This window comes from Phalacrocorax aristotelis, chromosome 13 (genome assembly GCF_949628215.1).
Source record: "Phalacrocorax aristotelis chromosome 13, bGulAri2.1, whole genome shotgun sequence".
Taxonomy (NCBI): Eukaryota; Metazoa; Chordata; class Aves; order Suliformes; family Phalacrocoracidae; genus Phalacrocorax; species Phalacrocorax aristotelis.
Window position 1 is genome coordinate 7,407,896 of NC_134288.1, and position 18,670 is coordinate 7,426,565.

General features: G+C 44.6%; 1 protein-coding gene across 1 annotated transcript; it reads right to left on the reverse strand.

The window, feature by feature from the left end:
• Window positions 1-2,163: 2,163 nt before the first annotated feature.
• YWHAB (tyrosine 3-monooxygenase/tryptophan 5-monooxygenase activation protein beta) lies at window positions 2,164-16,213 on the reverse strand. Its single transcript, XM_075108359.1, has 6 exons — window positions 16,063-16,213; window positions 8,233-8,533; window positions 7,097-7,220; window positions 5,920-6,083; window positions 4,550-4,645; window positions 2,164-4,055 (listed from the first exon to the last, which is right to left on the reverse strand). The coding sequence occupies exons 2-6, from the start codon at window positions 8,524-8,526 to the stop codon at window positions 3,999-4,001; spliced, it is 735 nt and encodes a 244-aa protein (XP_074964460.1). The 5' UTR covers window positions 8,527-8,533; window positions 16,063-16,213; the 3' UTR covers window positions 2,164-3,998.
• Window positions 16,214-18,670: the final 2,457 nt, after the last annotated feature.

The following is an 18,670-nucleotide window of genomic DNA, read 5'->3' on the forward strand; positions in this document are numbered from 1 at the left end:
TCTTCCCACCGCGGCGCCGGGGGCGGGGCGGGCCGGGCCGGGACCCCCCGCCCCCCGCCAGCTGCGGCCGGCCCGGCCCCGCCCCGCGCTCCGCCGGGGGCTGGGGGCGCACAGGGACCCCGCCGGGCAGCGGCAGCCCCGCGGTAGCCGCCGGCAGCCCCCCGCCCCGCCGCGCTGGCGGCTTTAGGCAGTTGCATCTCCTGGTTTTTGCAGGCTGCAGCTGTGGCGCGGCTCCCGCCTCCCGCGTGTCTTTTCAAATGAAGGGAAGGGCAACGGTGCTGCGATTTGCCCTCCAGCACTGACAGCGCTTGCTAACGCTGCACGTCCCACCCACGAACTCTTAGGAAATCACCTGCAAGGCCCGGTAGGTCATTCCCTGAAGTCAGGAAATCCAGACAGCTGGTAAGATACGCGCAGCTCGGTCCGGGCCCCTCATCGTTAGGCACTTAGGCAAACTCCCTCCACGCCCAACCGAGACCACAGGATACAGAACCCGGCCCCCGCCATCGCCTTTTGTCTGGGTGACACGAGTGATGCACGATCACCTTCATCCAGAAATCGCCCTCCAGCTGGGCTGGACGTAATGGTATGTGTATGAGGGGGGATGATTTGTCAACAGCTTTCTGTGCAGCTGAAACGCTGGGTGAAAAAGCGTGGGAGCCTAGGGCCGTGGGCAGGGCAGCTCCCCCCCCCCGGCTGGGCGTGAGTCACCAGCATCTCCGTGCTTCAGCCAGAGCCGTGCCTCATGGCCACGCTCCCTCTGCTTCCACGCTTTTAAGCAACAAAGCTAGTGCAGCGGGACAAATGTCTCACGTTGACTTTCAGCTGAACAGGTCTGCTAGATTTCATGAAAAAAGGCAATTCCTCTGCTCCCATAGTCTTTGAACTCTGCTCAGGAGACACACCACGCTGCTCCAGGCGGGACACACCACACAGAACCACGGTCCCACGTTACGGCAAAACTAATCCAAGTGTGGTTGCTCAGCTCCGCCCCATCCCATACTCTGGGAAGGGTCAGCTGCAGCACAGATAGGAGAAACCTTACCTTCCCAAAAGCCTTCTGGTGGTTTCCCACACTGAACTGCCTCACTCAGAGGTCAGACGAGCCTCAGGGCTGGGAACGAGAACCCACAGCAGCACCAATTAGGTCAGTTAAACACAGAGTACATCCATAGTCTTACTGTGGCTGGGCCAGCCGGAGTGCAGTTTCCCAAAATGATAGAATTACTTCAAAAATGAACATATTCCCTCAACTCATCACTGCTGCAGACCAGTTCCTAGGATCGTTATTTCTCCCAAAAGAGAAAGCAAGGATGAGAGATGTCATCTGAAAGAACTGAGGCAGGGCAAGGGCTCTGCAAACAGCAGCACCTGGGATTTTTTCTTGGAGCTGACGATGTCCTCAGCATGAGTCAGACTTGGAGATAGCATACACTATAAAATAATTTAAGACCAAGTGTGTCTGTGAAGGCTGAAGATGACAAAGTAGCATAATTAGAGATGTAACCAGAGGGGCCACCATTTAAAGCCATGGCACTGGGCAGGTTAGTGCTTGATCAGCAGCTAGATTTTGGCCTCACGCCTTTGTAGTGGTCCATCAAAAGGCGGCAAGTGACATCACCCACAGAGCACAGCTCCGTATGGTCTCACTGCAGGAGCAAGAGGGGCTCTGAGAGCAGGAGGGACACGTGCTTCGGCCCCAGCCAACCTCCTTGGCGCTTTCAGACCAATTGGTATTGACTAGCCTGGCTCTTACTGTCCATCTCTTCAAGCACTTTATTTCCAGGAAGGAAATTTCATATGTAAAGGATTCTTTAAGGAAAAAGCTTTAAATGTAAGCAACAGACTTTTCTCAACCACAGAATATGCAAAGACTCATGGCAGGTTAAGTACCTGTTTATAGTTGCATTTATTTTAACTCCTGCAATGATGACATATTGTATGACCTCAACAAAAATGAAGAGAATCAGCGTTCCCTACTAGGAACACAGGAGGGTGTGTGGGGGGAAGGCTCTCTACGAAGGGATGAGTAATTAATTATTCACACCATTTGGAAACCATGAATCAACTCACACAATCCAAGATCTGCGCATTTAATAAAAGTGGTGATTTTACTACCATGAGTTTTTTGCCACTCGTACAGCAAAGATAACAGACACAAACAACTGATAAAATTTTTTTTTATTATTGACTTTTGAATTCTTTTACACTTTCCTGATTATTTTGTGTAAGGTGAAACTAGAACTGTTTAAAAGACATACACGAATCTAGTACATCAATAACCAGGTATTTCTTTTTGCTATACTATTCTCACAACCACGTGTGTGCTAGGCAATATAACCGTCACAGAAGCAAACTTTAGGCAGAATACTGGTCAGTAAAAACAAAGCGAAAAGAGCTACCAGATATACAGACAGGCTCGGTTCCACATTCACTACTGCATTTATCAAGCGCCAAGTATTAACTGCACAATTTGTTCAGCTAGAAGAGGGGAGTTTTAAAATCAGTGCATGAAATTCTCTTCAGCAGACAGATGGACAGACGAACAGATGGATCCTATACCTAAGTGGAATGTGAAGGTAGGGGGATGATACCGCGAGACTGATAGGTGACTATTCCTAATCTTTTCCACTGCATTATTCACGTAACTCTTACTAGGTTTTATTTAATGGGACATGTTTGAAACATAACTAGGTGAGGACATCTGGAGCTCAAATATTACAAGGTACAAGCGCTACAAATGTGTAGGTCTGCATTCCAGTACATGAAATGGGAAATCCTGAATACTTGAGCCAGATCCTGGTACTACCAAAAAAAATGGCAGGCAAGAGCTGAAGACTGCAATGGCACTGGCAGCTCAAACGTCCAAGAAAGAAACCTGTCCTCGGAGCAGACTCAGGTCTTGCCCACCACCCTGACATCGCCCATAATCAAAGAAAGGATGACGCGTATGTGGGAGTCCAAAACTGCTTTAATGGAGTTCAAACAGGTGAGAGGGTCAAGGATGAACAAAGTCCAATGGGAGAAAAATTTCTGTGAATTGAACTTAAAGATGGCTCAGTGGATTACTTAACAAGTTTTCAGGATAAATTCAAAACGGGAATACCATGGAGATTTTGATTCACCTAAGAGTAAAGTAATGCAAAAGCGGCAGATCACATCATGGTATCATCCAAACTAATAAGGCCATTCAAAAAATTGAATCTTCTCCTATTGCAAATCCATGGTAGTGAACCAAGAATCCTCACTACTGAAGAATATCTAAGGTATAATTAGGTAAGTTATTGCTGTGGGAAGGGGCTTTGTCATGCATGTTGTATGAGCATGAAAGCACTTTTAGAAGTCAAATCCCAGTTATCTGCCAGTGTAAAGAATTTGGAAATCAAGCTGCTAACTCCCCCATTACCCTCCTCCCCAAAACAAACCCATCCCCAGAAAGATAAGACTGACAAAGTGAGCTTTTGACTGAAAGCGGTGCCTCAGACTTGGTTACAAACGTCTACAGAGTGTGCCCGTTAAACTAATTCATAGCAGTGCTACTAACTGGAATGCCATACATCGGACTGTTTTCCTTCCATGCCCCAGTGTCACAATAGAATCTCTATAACTTTCTGTACAACTTTACAACAGAATTGTACTTCGACTATTTTGGTGCCAAATTAAGCTCGCCAGAGTTACATAATTGATGTCTACTTTTCTACCAATAACAGTTTTGTAAAGTCAATTGCAAAAACCCATAATCACAGTGTTCAGTTAAAAATATAAACACGGTAATCTTAACTGTAAATGTTTGTTATAGGAAAGTTCGGAATGCCATTATAACAACCGACCTCCGCTTTAAGTACACAGAACACCAACCAACCGGTTTTACCCCACAGATAGTTTTTGCTACGTTGAGGTTGTGAAAGTCGATGTACTATTCTTTTTGCTTGTCGCACAAAGGGATATATGTGTAGGATACAGGGTGACATTGAACATATAGTGAAGCGTGACAGCCATTAGTTCTCTCCCTCCCCAGCATCCCCTTCATCTCCCTGGTTTTCCGACGTCCATAGCTGTAAGAAAATACAAGCACATGTTTACGCTGAAAGCACGCAGTTAATTACAGTTGTCAGGAAAGGGGAGACAGCATAATTAGCGGTAGCTGCGCAATTTTCTCAGCTAAGAGCAATACAGAATTGACCTTAACAGTAAAGCTAAAGAATAGCGAACTAGAAAATGGGTAGAGGATTACAAGTAGAAAGCCAGCAGAAGTTTGGAAGCTCAACACAGAGACAAGCTGGCTGTCGAGAACAGACAAACCAGACTTTCTGTTAGGAAAAGGTGAGTTTATTACAGTGTTAACAAGGGATTTCTCGTTTAAACAAGCAAGTCTAACTGGTCTGGTTACAAAAAGCAGTGCAGTTAAGACATGCAGTGAATGCCTCAGAAGAGGCTTTTAGTGGCACAGAACTATGTAAGTCTTCAGATGCCAAGTCCCACTTAGTGGAGTCCAGTGGCCTGAAGAAGTAAGAGCGCACAGTGCAGCAGTGTGCCCCCTGATACTTACAGTGAGGTTGTCCCTAAGCAGCTGCATGATGAGAGTGCTGTCTTTGTAAGACTCTTCATTCAGCGTGTCCAGCTCTGCTATCGCTTCATCAAATGCCTAAAAATACACAAGACAGCACTTTCACACTCCATGCTCTGAAATCACTTCTACTTATTAATTTGCTACGTTACCTTTCGAATTGTGTGAGAAAAGCTTCCAATATTTTTCTTTTCCACCAAGAGAAGAAACGTAAAACAAAGTGAGCACCAGAGTACTAGACAACTAGTGGGAAAACAGCAGTCTTCAGGGGAGTCCAGATTAAAGCCCGAACAGCTTTACTACCATGCCGATACTAAGTACTGGAAAGGCAAGCACGCCCTCTGTCATACTGAAGAATGAGTCACACAGCTTGAAGTCTGGTTTAAGAGGAACACTTAAAAGCAAAACCTTCATTAAAAATGAAGGCCTCACTGGTCTAAACTGGCAGTAAAAGACAAAGGTACCATTAAATTGATAGATGTATTGCACGTGAGTAAGTAGGAAAGAAAATGGAAGATGGGTTTTTTGACAGTGGGGTGAAAGGTTTCGGATTCCTTTTCAGAACAGCATAGGAAATGAGCCGTTCTTCCTATCGATCTGTCACACGTGAAAGCCCAAGCTGCAAGTCTAAGAGCAGAGAGCCATGAATAAGTGCTATTTCTTCATCCAGGTTTCAAACAGATGTAAGCATGTTAACTAAAATAGCAGGAACAGCAGCTTTGCACAACAAAACGTTACTTGTTACAAAGTATTACTAAAGCGCGTATTAAGAATGTAAAGATTTACCTACTGCCATATTCAAGTAACTACCAGATAACTTTCACAGATGCAAAGAGCTCCATTTAGAAGGCTCTAACCATATTTTAAGGAGAAGGCTAAGACAAAAACGACTAGCTATTTGTTTGGCACACAGCTCTTTTTGGTGTCTGAAGAGAGAAGTGCACGCTCACACAGATACACAAGGACATTTAGGATTATGACCGTAGTCGCAAAGACAACACTTCATGTATTTGCTGAGTGTTCAGATTTAACACTTCTAAAGTGAAATGTTTACTTAAATTAATCCAAGTGTTTTCAAGTTTGATATGAGCACATTCTAAGAGAATTACATAGACATAAGAAAAGGCACTTCGTCTCCCCTCTCACCAGATCAACTGCACTAGTAAATTAGCTTGTCTTAAAGCTAAGCCAGTCTAGCTAACTTACCTGAAAATGATGACAAAAGTTTAAAGATGACAGCATTTTTAAGGAATTTGCTATGAAAAAGCATAACCATCTACAAAGTGCTGCTGCAACCATGTAATTATCTCCTTAGCCTCCACAAAATTTGGTAATATGAAGAGTCTGCTTACCGTCTTTGCCAGATTACAGGCTTTTTCAGGAGAATTTAGTATCTCATAGTAGAAGACAGAGAAATTTAAAGCCAAACCGAGTCGAATGGGGTGTGTTGGCTGCATCTCTTTCTTGCTAATTTCAAATGCCTCCTGGTAAGCTTGCTGAGAGTTTGCTACCGTTGCTGCAAGAAGTAATTATGATCATATTAATGCACAGTACATTGCCGTACTTCACAGGGGAAGCTATTATGTTCTTGGTCTAGACTACTGTGCCACCAAAAATTCATACAATTACATATGCACAGATGCTTCTTTCAATGTTTTTAGATGTAAAAGCCTACCACTGACTGATCTACTAAGGCAGAAATATTTGCTCAGATAAAGCTTTGAGATACAGAAATCAAGTTCAACATTTTAACAGAGACTTTAAATGAAATTTATTCAAAATAAATTCCAACCAATATGAATGCACACGAGCTCTACCTAAGTCAAAATGTAGTGTGATTGAACACTCAGTTAAGGCCTAACTGAAGTAGTAGTTCTGAATAATAAATCCAGACAAAACCATATGGTAAAGAAGAGGTATCTAAACTACCTGTTTGAACTGAAGGAAACATTTAGCAGGTAGGTAATGAGCTTTATATTTCGGTTTGGGGTTTCAGAGGAAAGACAGCAGTCCTTTCCTGGCTACTGGGCAACATTAAGCTCCAGAACAGCATTGAACTAAGCTTGCAAGACATGGGGTACATCAGACACTCACCAGGAATTCAGGCACAGTTCAGCATTGCTTTACCATTTCAGAATTAATTGGCTTAGGACACAATTAACCCAATATCACATATTTGCATGCAGAAAGCTTGCAAAGAGCGAAGACTTGTGAGCTAAATTCATAGTTTAAACAAAAAATGACAGGAACAAAGCATTTTCCATGAGAAAAAAACCCCACATTCTCCAGGAAAAGGATTTCACACTGCCAAATACACTTGAAGATCAGTCACTGAGGTTGAGGGCTGCAAGCAGAATTTGGCTGGTTTGATGAATGTCTGTCAATAGCTTCTATTAATTTCAGTCTTCAATACTACAGACCAGTAGGAAAAAAATTCAATACTTCATGTTCAGGAAGAAGAACACAAGTATTTTTTTTATTTTATTCTGCTCGGCCCCCAGCAGAAGGAGAGATTTCATCTCTACTTACTTTGCTTATTGTCCCCAGATGCCACCTCTGAGAGGTATCTGTAGTAATCACCTTTCATTTTCAGATAGAAGACCTTGCTTTCTGGCTGTGTGGCATTGACAATAAGGTATTTATCCAGGAGTTCCTGAGAAAGGAAACATCACTTTTTTTTCCCCCAATTTATAAAAATAATATCTGAAACAGAGCCTTTGTTACAATGGCAAGCATGAACTGTTAAAACATTAACAATGATTTATGTATAATCATGCGTTAATCACTTTGCCTACTGTTGTCTTAACTCAGAAGAAGAGAGAAACTACTTCTATCCTAATCCCTGGAAAGCAGAAAACTTGCTGTGTTGAGGGTGCCCACAATTCAGTCCTGCAGAACCTAATGGCTAGCAGGGCTTAAGACTGCAAATATTTTCCTTGAAATACACTGATGCAAACTGATGCCTACAACCAAGCTGTCACAGAGCAGCAGCTTGACATTAGCACAAGTCTGGTCACTTTTGCTGCCACAAACTCCAAGTCCACACAGAGCAGTGAAGCTACCCACAACAAGCTGATTCTATCTGCAGCTCCAGCTGAAAAGCTGAATAGAGGCATGGTCAGCAAATGCGCATTCAAAGAGAGATGCAAAGATTGACAGTACTGACAGTATCTGCTCCTGACAGATCTGTAGCAAACTGAACAGCAATAAAAAGAATCCCTCTTGTCTAAGTGAAAGGAATAGCAAAGCTATTTGGGGGAAGAAGTATACACCTTCTCCATCCAAAAAAAAGTACTAAATAAGCCTCGGGACATCAACATTCATTAACAAAATAATTTAAATGGCAAGCTTTTTAGCAGGACTCATGCCAGTGCCCCAGATCTAAATTTCTTTTCATAGCTGCTAGCTAGGGGTCTTCAACATTGCCTTGTTTGCTTCTAATAAAAAAAATGCACTATTTTATAACAAGTAAGAATCCAACAAATCACCTAAGAAACAAACTAGATGACTTAGGAGCTAGAACCAGCCTTAAGTATGTGTCTATGCAGAATTATTTCCTTGCTAAGGTGCTGCCGTGCCTACAGCCCTACTAAGATTCCTTAAGCCTCTCTGAAGAATGCTGCAGTAACTACCAACTACTGTTATTTTTGCTGTTGGATTATTACCAGAACATCATTGCAGATATCCTGCAATTCAGCCTCAATTTTCTCACGATATTCTCTTCCCATCTGCTGTTTCTTCTCATTCCTCTCTGTTTTCTGTTCAATGCTGGAAATCACACGCCAGGACGAGCGACGGGCACCAACCACATTCTTGTAGGCAACTGAGAGTAGATTCCTTTCTTCATTGGACAGTTCATGTCCTTGCTCAGTGACAGCCTTCATAGCAGCAGCCATGTCATCGTAACGCTCAGCCTGTTCAGCCAGTTTGGCTTTCTGTACCAACTCACTTTTATCCATGGCTCTCCTGTAATTAGTGGGAAGTAAAAATAGAGAAAAATGTCTCTTGATTGTCTGCACTGTGGAAGTTAATGCTGAAGGGTGAAGCAGAACTCGCAGTCACTAACAAGTGGGAAATCTGTCAACTCTAATAAAATAATATGAAGGGTTTCTTTTTAAAAATTTATGTGACCTTTTGATAAATAGGTATAATTTCTATGTGTAAATGACTAACCACAATCCTGATGATATGTAAGCATTAGTCTTCAAAATGCAGCAAAATTCATATTGACATTAAGCACAGCACTTCAATATGTTCCCTATGTAAATATCTCCCCTCTTCTACACTGACCACAGCTTGGCCTGGGAGACGCTGCATATTCTAACGCAGAAACCTCCAGCTTTGTTTTTTGGGGTGTTGTTCGTTTCCCCCCCCCACTATTAGACGACATAACTCCCTAGGGGCATTGAAGCACCGTACAGCTCCTCCTGACACTGAAGATTTTTTTGTACACTACAGGAGATGTTTCTCTGGGTTTAAATAAACCACACCCAGTAAAGCTGTAGTTGTTGGCAACTATGGAAAGTAGATGTATACTGTTCTGCCAGAAAATTGGGATTTTTTTAATATACGCATCAATGTATATATAATGAACATTTCTACACAGCTAGGGTGGCTGCAATCCCAGGTTTTCAAGACCTTTCAAATAATACTGACATTCACAAAACCCGAATGGGATGTGGCCCACATGATGGTCACTACTGCAAAGCTAGTTGCTTGTATGGAAACAACTTGTTTATAATTTCTGATAATGCAGTTTAGCAACTGAAGCCAAGAAAAACACATCACATGACCACAAGGCCCCTGAAGAGCTTAAGCAATGAAAAATTAAGTTAGTGAGGAACGTTATCAGTGAGGCAGCTAGAGTGTTTTTTACTTCGAAGACAATGCTAACACATAGTTAACTCAGCCATTGAGCTTCCAACCTTATACTCAACCACCTACAGCCAGGTTCACAGGAGAATTTAAACAAGTGTCTTTGCCTTTATCAAAGTAAGTGGACCTCAATACCTCACAAACTCCCAGATGCCGCAAATTCACCTTTCTGCAGGTACATAGGTTCACTTTCAGACAGACCCAGAACCACTATTCTTGTCAGTACTGAGCAACAATGTTCCTCTCCTACTCCCTAAATCCCAATCAGAACTCGTAGTGTACAGATGAGAAGTTTTCAGGCTGAGACCTAACAGCCTAAAAGCAACATCTAAAAGAAAAATAAAAAAAGCAAACAAGAACAATAAGTTTACAACTGTCTTTCGTAGGCTTCTGTTTGCTAGACAAGTGTCCATAGCCCTGTTAGGAAGAACCAACAGGCTGAAAGCGATTGCTTTAGCCTTTTCCCTGGCTCCCTCCTTTGAAGATCACAGTCTGACAGGCTCCTGATGGAGAACGTCTTGCACACACTGCTCAGTTTGTATTTCAATCCAATTATCACCTGCCACACTGTAACGCAGGAAAACAAGGCCCCTATACTAAAACCTCAACCAGGACACTGAGATGCAGGCCCAAATTCCCACCACGTGTACGAGCAGTTTCAGAGTTTCTTACTGCCAAGGACGGAGTCCTAACTACAAAATTATTTTGAGATGAGCATATTCAATCCCTCCAGCTGAAGATACTCCACTTCAGGGAAAAAAAAGATCACCCAAGATATCAGGTCAAACATTGTTATTTCAGATGAAAGCTCTTGAAGTAAACCCAGCAACTAAATGTCCTACCTGCTATACATTTGCAAGTCACATTCGCTCCTGGTTGCTTTTGATCCTTTGCATATCTAACCTAACACATCCATCCACGTAAGGCACTCAGTAAGGATATGTAATGCTAAAACCAGTCTCCTGGAAAGAGACCTCTTGCAGACTTGTAAGTAAAGTCGGGCTGCAGTTTGGTTCCATTTCAAATACTGCGTTTGAACTAGTGGATTCTGGCACCTACTAAAAGGTGACACACAGACTTCAGATCGAAGCCTGCAAAAAGACAGACTGGCTGTGGGTAGCAGCATGACAAGTTCTTGTAAGGCATCATTAATTTGGCTCTGTCTTCCCCAAGAGGCATTTACCATGGGGATATTCTATATTATCATTGGCTTTTGCAGACTTATCAAAAGGATAGCTCCTCAGGATGGAAAGAGACAGGTGGAATTCGTGATGTGCATTTTTTTCTCCCTACTCTGAAGCATATCATAGTAAAAATGCATAGCAAGCTTAAGGAAATCATCAGACCATTCACCATTGAGAAAACCCACCCAACTTTTCACTGTTGAGTCCATCAAACCTCGTAAACCATTCCCTTAACTCAGCACTAAATTTAGACTGTGTGCTTAACGCAGGAAGTAATGTGTGAGCGGCATTTCTCTACCCACCCACTAAAATCTGGACATGTACAAAGTACACCTGAAGAATGCTTTTTATGCCACAAGAGCCAACTTTAAATAATAGTACATTTAAACAAAACAGTTTCAGAGCAGTTCTAGTTTCCTCACAGTCCGCACAGCTTCTAGAAGCATTTCTATTGCAACCGTCTTATCTTCTCCTCTTACGGAATGTGATTACTATGTAGAAAAAGCCAACTTGTTGAAGTCCAGAGGCAAGTAGCTCCAACAGAGTTTACATTTTGCCATTGAAAGGTCAGTTTTATCTTTGATCTGCACTTTGCCAATAGCGATCTAATTCATAGACAAGTCATCAGTGCAGAACTCCGTTTACAAATAATACAGGGTTTAGTTTAGAGATGGCCAGAGTTTGTTTTATGAGGCTTGCTGACATATTTATCTTTAGATGCAAGTCAGTTCACAGTAGTCAATGGGTTCATATAAGGACACATGAAGGAAATCACAGACGGAACTGCAAGGACATAAAGACCTAGTGGATAAAAGAGATTCAGAAAGCAGTTCAACGTATCAATTATATTGACAAAACACCAGCACACAGCATTAAAATGTTGTTTCTCATCAAACAACTTTCCTCAGTAATGCAACTAATTTATGCACATCTTAAATGTAACTCAAACTGATTACTGAAGGAGCTCTTCAGAATTTCACTGGCTTCATTTTGACATAAAAATTCAGTATACAGGGGATTGAGTTGTTTAGTTATTTCATCTTAATATCTGTACTGTTAGTAGGCTTCCTATGTAAGACAAAGTATTATTCAATAACATGGATCTAACAGAACTTTGATGCAGTATGAAAATCATTGCCCACACCAAAATATCTGCAACTGACAGGAAGCCTACCACCATTTCATTCACGGGGTGCTGCATAAAGGAACACTTAAAAATCCTTATTTGATTCTCCATTGCTTACCTTGTTAGAAGCTTGGAGAGAGATTTGCAGAGCTATGCTGGCTTGAGCTCCAAAAGAGGGAAGTGTTTGCCAGAAGGAAAAGAGATACAAGGAAAGGAGTGATGTTTGAAAAGGCAAAGAAGTAACTATCAGTCATAACTGGTCCCTCCCAGAGAGGAGATGAAAGCCACATTCTAACAATGGATCAGTGTGCCACAGTCTGAAACAAGCAAAGCCTACAGCTAAAAATACTCCTAGGCCACAAACAGAAGCCATCAACAAAGGTTACCTGCAGCTAGGAGCAAAACACACAAAGGTGACGAACAGGAGGCCAACAGGAATGATCTATTCTTGTACTAACGAAGCCATGCCATGTTGGCAAGGGGGAGAGAGGGAAGATGGAAAAAGGAGCGCGGACGTGCGGATCACAGCCATGGAGGAGTCCAGAAAGTCGCCCGTTCTAAGCAGAAGATTCTCATATGAGATGCGTTAATACATTTCAAATTCTTCAAACTGCCAGAAATTTGAATCACCCTAAATCCCACACTCAAAATATATTTTTTATTAATATTTTTTTCTACCTCGCATACAGCTGAAGGTCTTTCAATCTCTCTTACAAACAGAGAATAGCATGTATACAGGTACTAAAAGTTACAAGTACTTACTTCCCGCCCCTAGAAAAGCTTTACGCCTGTGTAGACAAGACACAACCATATTACAAAGCATCAAAGGTAGAGAATCAAAGGTCAGAACCTGTAAAAATGCATTAGTCTGTAACTGCCTTACTACTTTTAGTGGAAGATGCAGTAAGAAGGGGATGGTGTGACCATCCTGGGAACAGCACCTGAAGTCAGCACACCCACACATTTTTCAAGAGCGCATGGACACACAGGACTGGAGGCTCACACCTCAGCAACAGCTGAGGAGTAAAACATACAGACAATGTTCTTCAGAGAACTGCACGAGCTTGGGAGCTACATCTTACTGCTCAGCAGTTACTACATCTGTTTTGTAGCCTTTATTGTTTCCAATCTCGATGAGCTGTTTAGCACAAAGCCAAAATAGACAGAAGTAGCTGTGATTGAAGTCTGCAGAAATCAAATGAAAACTGACACTGAAAAAAATCTGCTTATATAAGATATTGAACTGACAAGACAATACTAATAAGCCGATGTTGGCCTGAAGTCTGCTGCTCTTGATGACCTGTTCCTCTGATGCTAATTAAGTTATTGATTTTTGTGTACTGTTTTTGTCTCTACAGCAAGCATTATAATCTGTCAGACAAACACTTCCACTTTGTAAAAAGATTGGTGAGAAAGCAGCACCATTACAGGCTTGACATACCGGTCCCTAGATATCCCAGCAGAGATGCAGGCTAACAGACCTGCATGTGTCACTGTGAGAAATAAATGTAAACCTATATTTGGTGAAATGGGACGCAATCATACTTCTCAGTCACAAACTTAAGTCCATTCAAATTATAACAGGAAAAGCAGCAGACTGGTGCGGAATTTGCAGTTCAATCTTCCATCAATATGTGAACATACCTTATTTGTCTTCAGGATGGGCGATTCATTCCAAAATCAAACATTCACACAAGGTAAGTGGTATTTCAAATTACAGTCCTATAACTAAGAGCTTTGGAGATACTATTTCTAAAATAAATGGAAAATCCTTCTCCATAATTCAGGTACACACATGCTGACACAAGTATCTGCATGATGTTGATGGCATTCACTGTCGAGTATACATTGCTCCCGATAGATATTCTTTACAGGAAAGGAATCAACTCTCTTTAAATGGAGTGCAAGTAACCCTCCTTGCTTTATTGTAGCATTAGCCATTTGACTTCGTCAGTTGTGTTTCTCTACGTTGGTTCCCTCAAAGGCTACTGCATATTGATAAATAACTGATTAGAAAATGAATGTGTCTGGTAAGATCCGAACAGTGACCTTCCACAACTGTCAAGAGCTTGGGTATAACAACAAATTCACTAAAACATATCGCAAACATAATGAGGGGAAAAAGGAAAACTACTTCAGAGTTGTGAGATTCTTGCTGACCTTGTGCAGCACATAACTTTAGCCTCCTCCACATCTACTGATTAACTGTATGCCTTGGCCTTCAGCTCAAATTTTTATGCAAATGTTCAGATAAAATGAACATTCTATAAAGTCATGCCTAAACCCGCTCAGGCCATACTCTGCTATCATTACTTACTGCTTCCTAAAACTGACCAATATAATTTTTTAATAAAATGACATTCAATTGTTTTCATTCTCCACACACAACTATGGAATTTCTAGGAGAAGCAGCAACAGCAGGTAGGGATACTGATATTGTGTGGACAACTTTAAATTTAGAGACAATAGCTTGTTCTTAATGTCATTTAAATGAGGGACTGCAGGCTGAGAAGCACTGCACTGCTACATACCTGTGGCACTTCGCACATGACAGCTGCAGGTGGAGACACACACGCAGTTCCAAAGTACAATACACCTACATGGTAACACCTTTTTGTTCCAACTAGGAGAATTGTTTTTGGCTAGAGTCCAGGTGGAAATAGTGAGTTATCCCAAAAAATCTTCCCCCAGGCATAAAGTTCATGCCAAACTAATGTATTCATATCACAGGTAAATTGCTTTTGTTAATAATAAACGGCGAGTATTTGTATTACAGGGTGGGGCAAAAAGTGCGGCCATATAGAAGACACACTACTATAACGCCTAGCCTCACTGGGATGTATTAGGATACCAGACGCATTAGAGTACTAGCTTTTTACCTCATTATTCAAATCATTAGTTACTTAACTCCTCCTCATTTGAGTTTATTCACATGCAGCACAAAAAGCTGCATACTGGCAAAGGCCTGCTTAGGAAAAAAAAAAAAAAAGACTCAACATCAAAATAGCAGAGATCAGAACATGCGGTACTGACATAATGAGGCTGAGAAAACCGCACTAGGCCCATCTGTGCAACGAGTCTATCACTTTATCAGTACCAATTTAATAAACAAAATATTATACAGGCTATATTTTTGCCTCCTTTAATAGGAAGGGTGAAAAAGGCACTAGCATTCTTACTTGTTTTCTTTTCTAGACCAGTGCACGTCTCATTATTGTTTTAAAAGAAAAGCTTGCTTTTCTTTTAATAAAGAAGTATTAAAGTTTCTGCTGATGTGCCCTGCAGCAGTGAATGTGTAAAGACACAAATATTCCTACAGCCACTGAAGTTACAAAACCTTATAAACGTTCTCAAACTCTGATATTTTTCTATAGCAATTTAGCTTTTACGGTGCTGCATGATGTGCAATTTGTTTTCCTACCACCAGAAAAGTTATTTTAACTAGTAACAAGGAATTTAGCTGAAAGCAGCCCCTTTATGTTGTGATTTTTGCATTAGGCGCATTTCTGCTCCCACATACTAACACAGTGACTGTATGCTGCTGACGTTTGATCATCCCAATTAATAACTGATTATACAAACCTCAGATAAAACCTATGGTTGTTAGTTTTGGGTTACTGCCCAGCCTTCTTGTAGACCGGGGCTGGCTTGAAGCAACCTTCTTTCCCTCTGGAGTCCTCCCTAATCTCATCTCTATGACCAGATGGACATTAAATAATAAAAATTTGAAAATAATGATAAAATAATTTGTTTCTTTCTAAAACGTCCATGACGTCTCCGCGATCGCCTCTAGCCCCAGGTGAGAAGGCTCACGCAAACGGCACCACGGCACCTCCGCTCTCCGGCGGCGCACAGAGCCCCTGCTCTGGGGAACCCCGGTTCGGGGCCGGGGCGAGCCCTCGGGAAGCGGAGGCCGGGGCCGATGGTGCCCCCGGGGCGGAGCGGCTCGCTTGGACCCCCTCCGCTCGGTACAGGTGTGCGCGGCCCGCCGCGCCCTCGGGCAGCCAGTGACTCACTCGGGGCGGGGCCGGGCCGGGCTCCGAGGCAGGAGGCGGCACCGCCCGCCCGGGCTCCGCGGCGGCGGCCGAGGGAGGGTCACACCGTTACTCGGGGCGGGGGCCGGACCCCCTCCACCCCCGCGCGGGGACCCTCCCGTCCTGCGGTTTCCCAGGCCCTTCCGCGGACGGGGAGGGGTCAGGACGGGGAGGCCTCTCCCGCGGGGCGGCGGCTGCCCAACCCCCGCGGCAGGGGAAAGGGGAAGGGAGGACCCCATCCCACCTCGGCCGGCGGGGGCGGCCCCGGACCCTCACCTGGCGGGGGACGGCGGCACCGCGGCCTAGATCCCGGCGGGCGAGACGGAGGGGAGCGCGGCGGCCGCTCGGCGCACGCACGCACGCACGCACACCCTGCGGCGCTCCCGGGCCCCGCTTCCGGCGCTGGCGACACGCCCCTTCCGGCGCCAGGGGGCGCCGCCTCCCCATTGGGCCGGCGGGCCACGGCCGGCTCTCAGTTGCTATAGCGACGGGGGGGGCAGCTGAGCGCCCCCCGCCCCGCCCCGCGCGCTCCCGCCCAGGCGCGCCGCCGCCATTCCCCCCTCCGCCCTCGCCCTCAGCCCCCGCCGGCCCGCCGCGGCGGGACTGCCTCCATCACCCAGAGCCTGGCCGAGTTGCCCAGAGCCCGGGTCCATCACCCAGGGCCCACCTTTGTCATCCAGAGCCCGGCTTAGTCGCCCACGGCCTGGCCCAGTTGCCCAGAGCCTGGGTCCACCACCCAGGGCCCACCTTTGTCATCCAGAGCCCGGCTTACTCGCCCATGGCCTGGCCCAGTTGCCCAGAGCTCAGCTCCATTGACCGAGGCCTGTCTCCATCGCCCAGGGCCCAGCTCCGATGCCTAGGGCCTGGCTCTGTCACTCGGGGCCTGGCTCATTTGCCCAGGGCCCAGCTCAGTCGCCCAGAGCCCGGCCCAGTGACCCAGGGCCGGGTGGAGGTTGCCCGGCTGGGTTGGAGGGACGGTGCCACTCCTGCAGAGAGCCCAAGGTGGCCGATGGCCCGGTGGCCCCCACGCTGGCCCCCACGCTGCATGGGACCCTCATGCTCCAGAGGAGGCAGCACCTGCCTATTCTGTCACACCCTGGCACCCTGTCAGCTGTGAGCTCTGCCGTGTCTGAGCATGTTTTGCACACGCAGGGTGGTCCCCGGTGTGTCTCCGGTCAATGCTGACCGTAGTGAAGAGGCGGGGTGGGTATCCAGCAGGGAGAGCTGCTCTGGGTGGGAAGCACAGCGACTTCTTGAGCAACAAGAAGACAGCGTTTTTGGTTTTCTTGCCCTTTCTCATACTGTTCTCTGGCTGAACCTCATGAGAAGGGACATCTCTGCAGACTGCAGACAGTGGGCACCATTCTGCATCCCATCATCTACGTAAAACTTCACAAATGCTTTGATTTCAAGGTCACCTTTAAACACTATTTCACTGTTTTAAACACTGTCCTCCCTACAATTTAAATTGCATGTTTTCACTGGAAAAACCAAGATCCTTATTGGCTAGATAAGTTTTATGCAACTGTAATAAATGACATTTACTAGAGAAATGGGGGGAGAGAGAGAGAGCATTTTTGGGGCATGAGGAAAAGTCTAGCTTGGTCTCCAAGGAGGAATCCAAGGAAAAGAGTTCCATTTTATAATGCATGTAATCCTTTTGGATAAGAAGTGACCCCCCGCTCCCAAGACTCAAGTTTATAGCAGCACCACTTGTCAAAGCATTATTATCAGGGCTGAAAGGCAGTCTGTTCAATTACAGTATCCTGGAGCCCAATTTTCTCTCATACTTTCAGATACAATCCTGGTCCTGTCAAAGTCACTGTCAGATTCCTTTTTGGTGATGGAAGAACTTCATTAGTTTCCTGCTTAGGCTTGGTCCAAAGGTTAATTACTTTGGAAAGTCAGGAGGAAAATTACTTGGCACTCGCAAGTTACCTTAAGCTGCAAAAACTGCTTTGGCTAGATCAGCTATTGTCATCTCTCTCTTGTTCTTTTCTTTTCTAGGCTAAACTTGTTTTTCCCTCTGATCTTCTCCATAGCCTCTGGTTTCCAGGTTTCCATCTGGGCCATTCCCAGTGTTCTTGCTGAGGCCTTGGGAGTGCTGATTCATGGCAGAATTACTTTTGTCCAATACTCCTTTCACCTATAGCCCATATAATGCTTGGTTTGCAGAAGTGTACTGTCAATGCCTGTTTGTTTAACCACCTGCTGTGCCACCCTCACCCTTCTCACCTCTAGCTTGTCACTGTCCTGCCCATGTTGTCAACAGCTCATGCCTCCTAATTCAAGCAAGGTGCACCCAGCTCCCTTCACGCTGCTCCTCCAACCTCAGCTCTGAATCATGTAACAGCAGCAAGTCTTTCAAAGTATCACCTTTCAGAGGAGGAAGCGCAGATCAGCTTGACCCAGCTCAGATGATCTGAGACAGGAGATCCAAAACTTTGTGGAAGGACAGCCTTTATGTTAGGGACAGGCTCGACCCATGAATAAACAAGTTCAACAGAGACCAGCCTGCCTGGCTCTCCAGTAGAAAACACACTGCTCTGTGTTTTCCCAGAGAGACACATTTCAAGGAAGTAAGCCTGAAGAAGTAAAAATGGGATTTGGCTTTAGCAGGTGGTCAGCCTTAACCATGTTGTTGCTCTGAGGATTGCAGAGTGGCTGTGCTGAGAGCACGCTTGTTGACATGCTCATGATGAGTTGCAGGCAGATGTAGAGTAAAACTACTAGGAAGGAAATCAGAGGATTCTGCTCTGAGAAATGAGACAGCCCATGGTTGAGATGGAGCCCGCTCATTAGAGGAGCAGTTCGTTACAAGAACTGTGAGACCTGAGCGCTTCCCTGGCTACATAATAGGCTTCACCATTAGAAGACACCTCTC

Excerpts from the sequence above, each read along its gene's own strand:
- YWHAB (XM_075108359.1), bottom strand. The coding sequence starts at position 8,526 with ATGGATAAAAGTGAGTTGGTACAGAAAGCCAAACTGGCTGAACAGGCT. Across the intron at positions 7,221-8,232 it reads ATATCTGCAATGATGTTCTG|GAACTCCTGGATAAATACCT; the intron begins GTAATAATCCAA and ends TTCCTTTCTCAG. Across the intron at positions 4,056-4,549 it reads TGCTTAGGGACAACCTCACT|CTATGGACGTCGGAAAACCA; the intron begins GTAAGTATCAGG and ends ATTTTCTTACAG.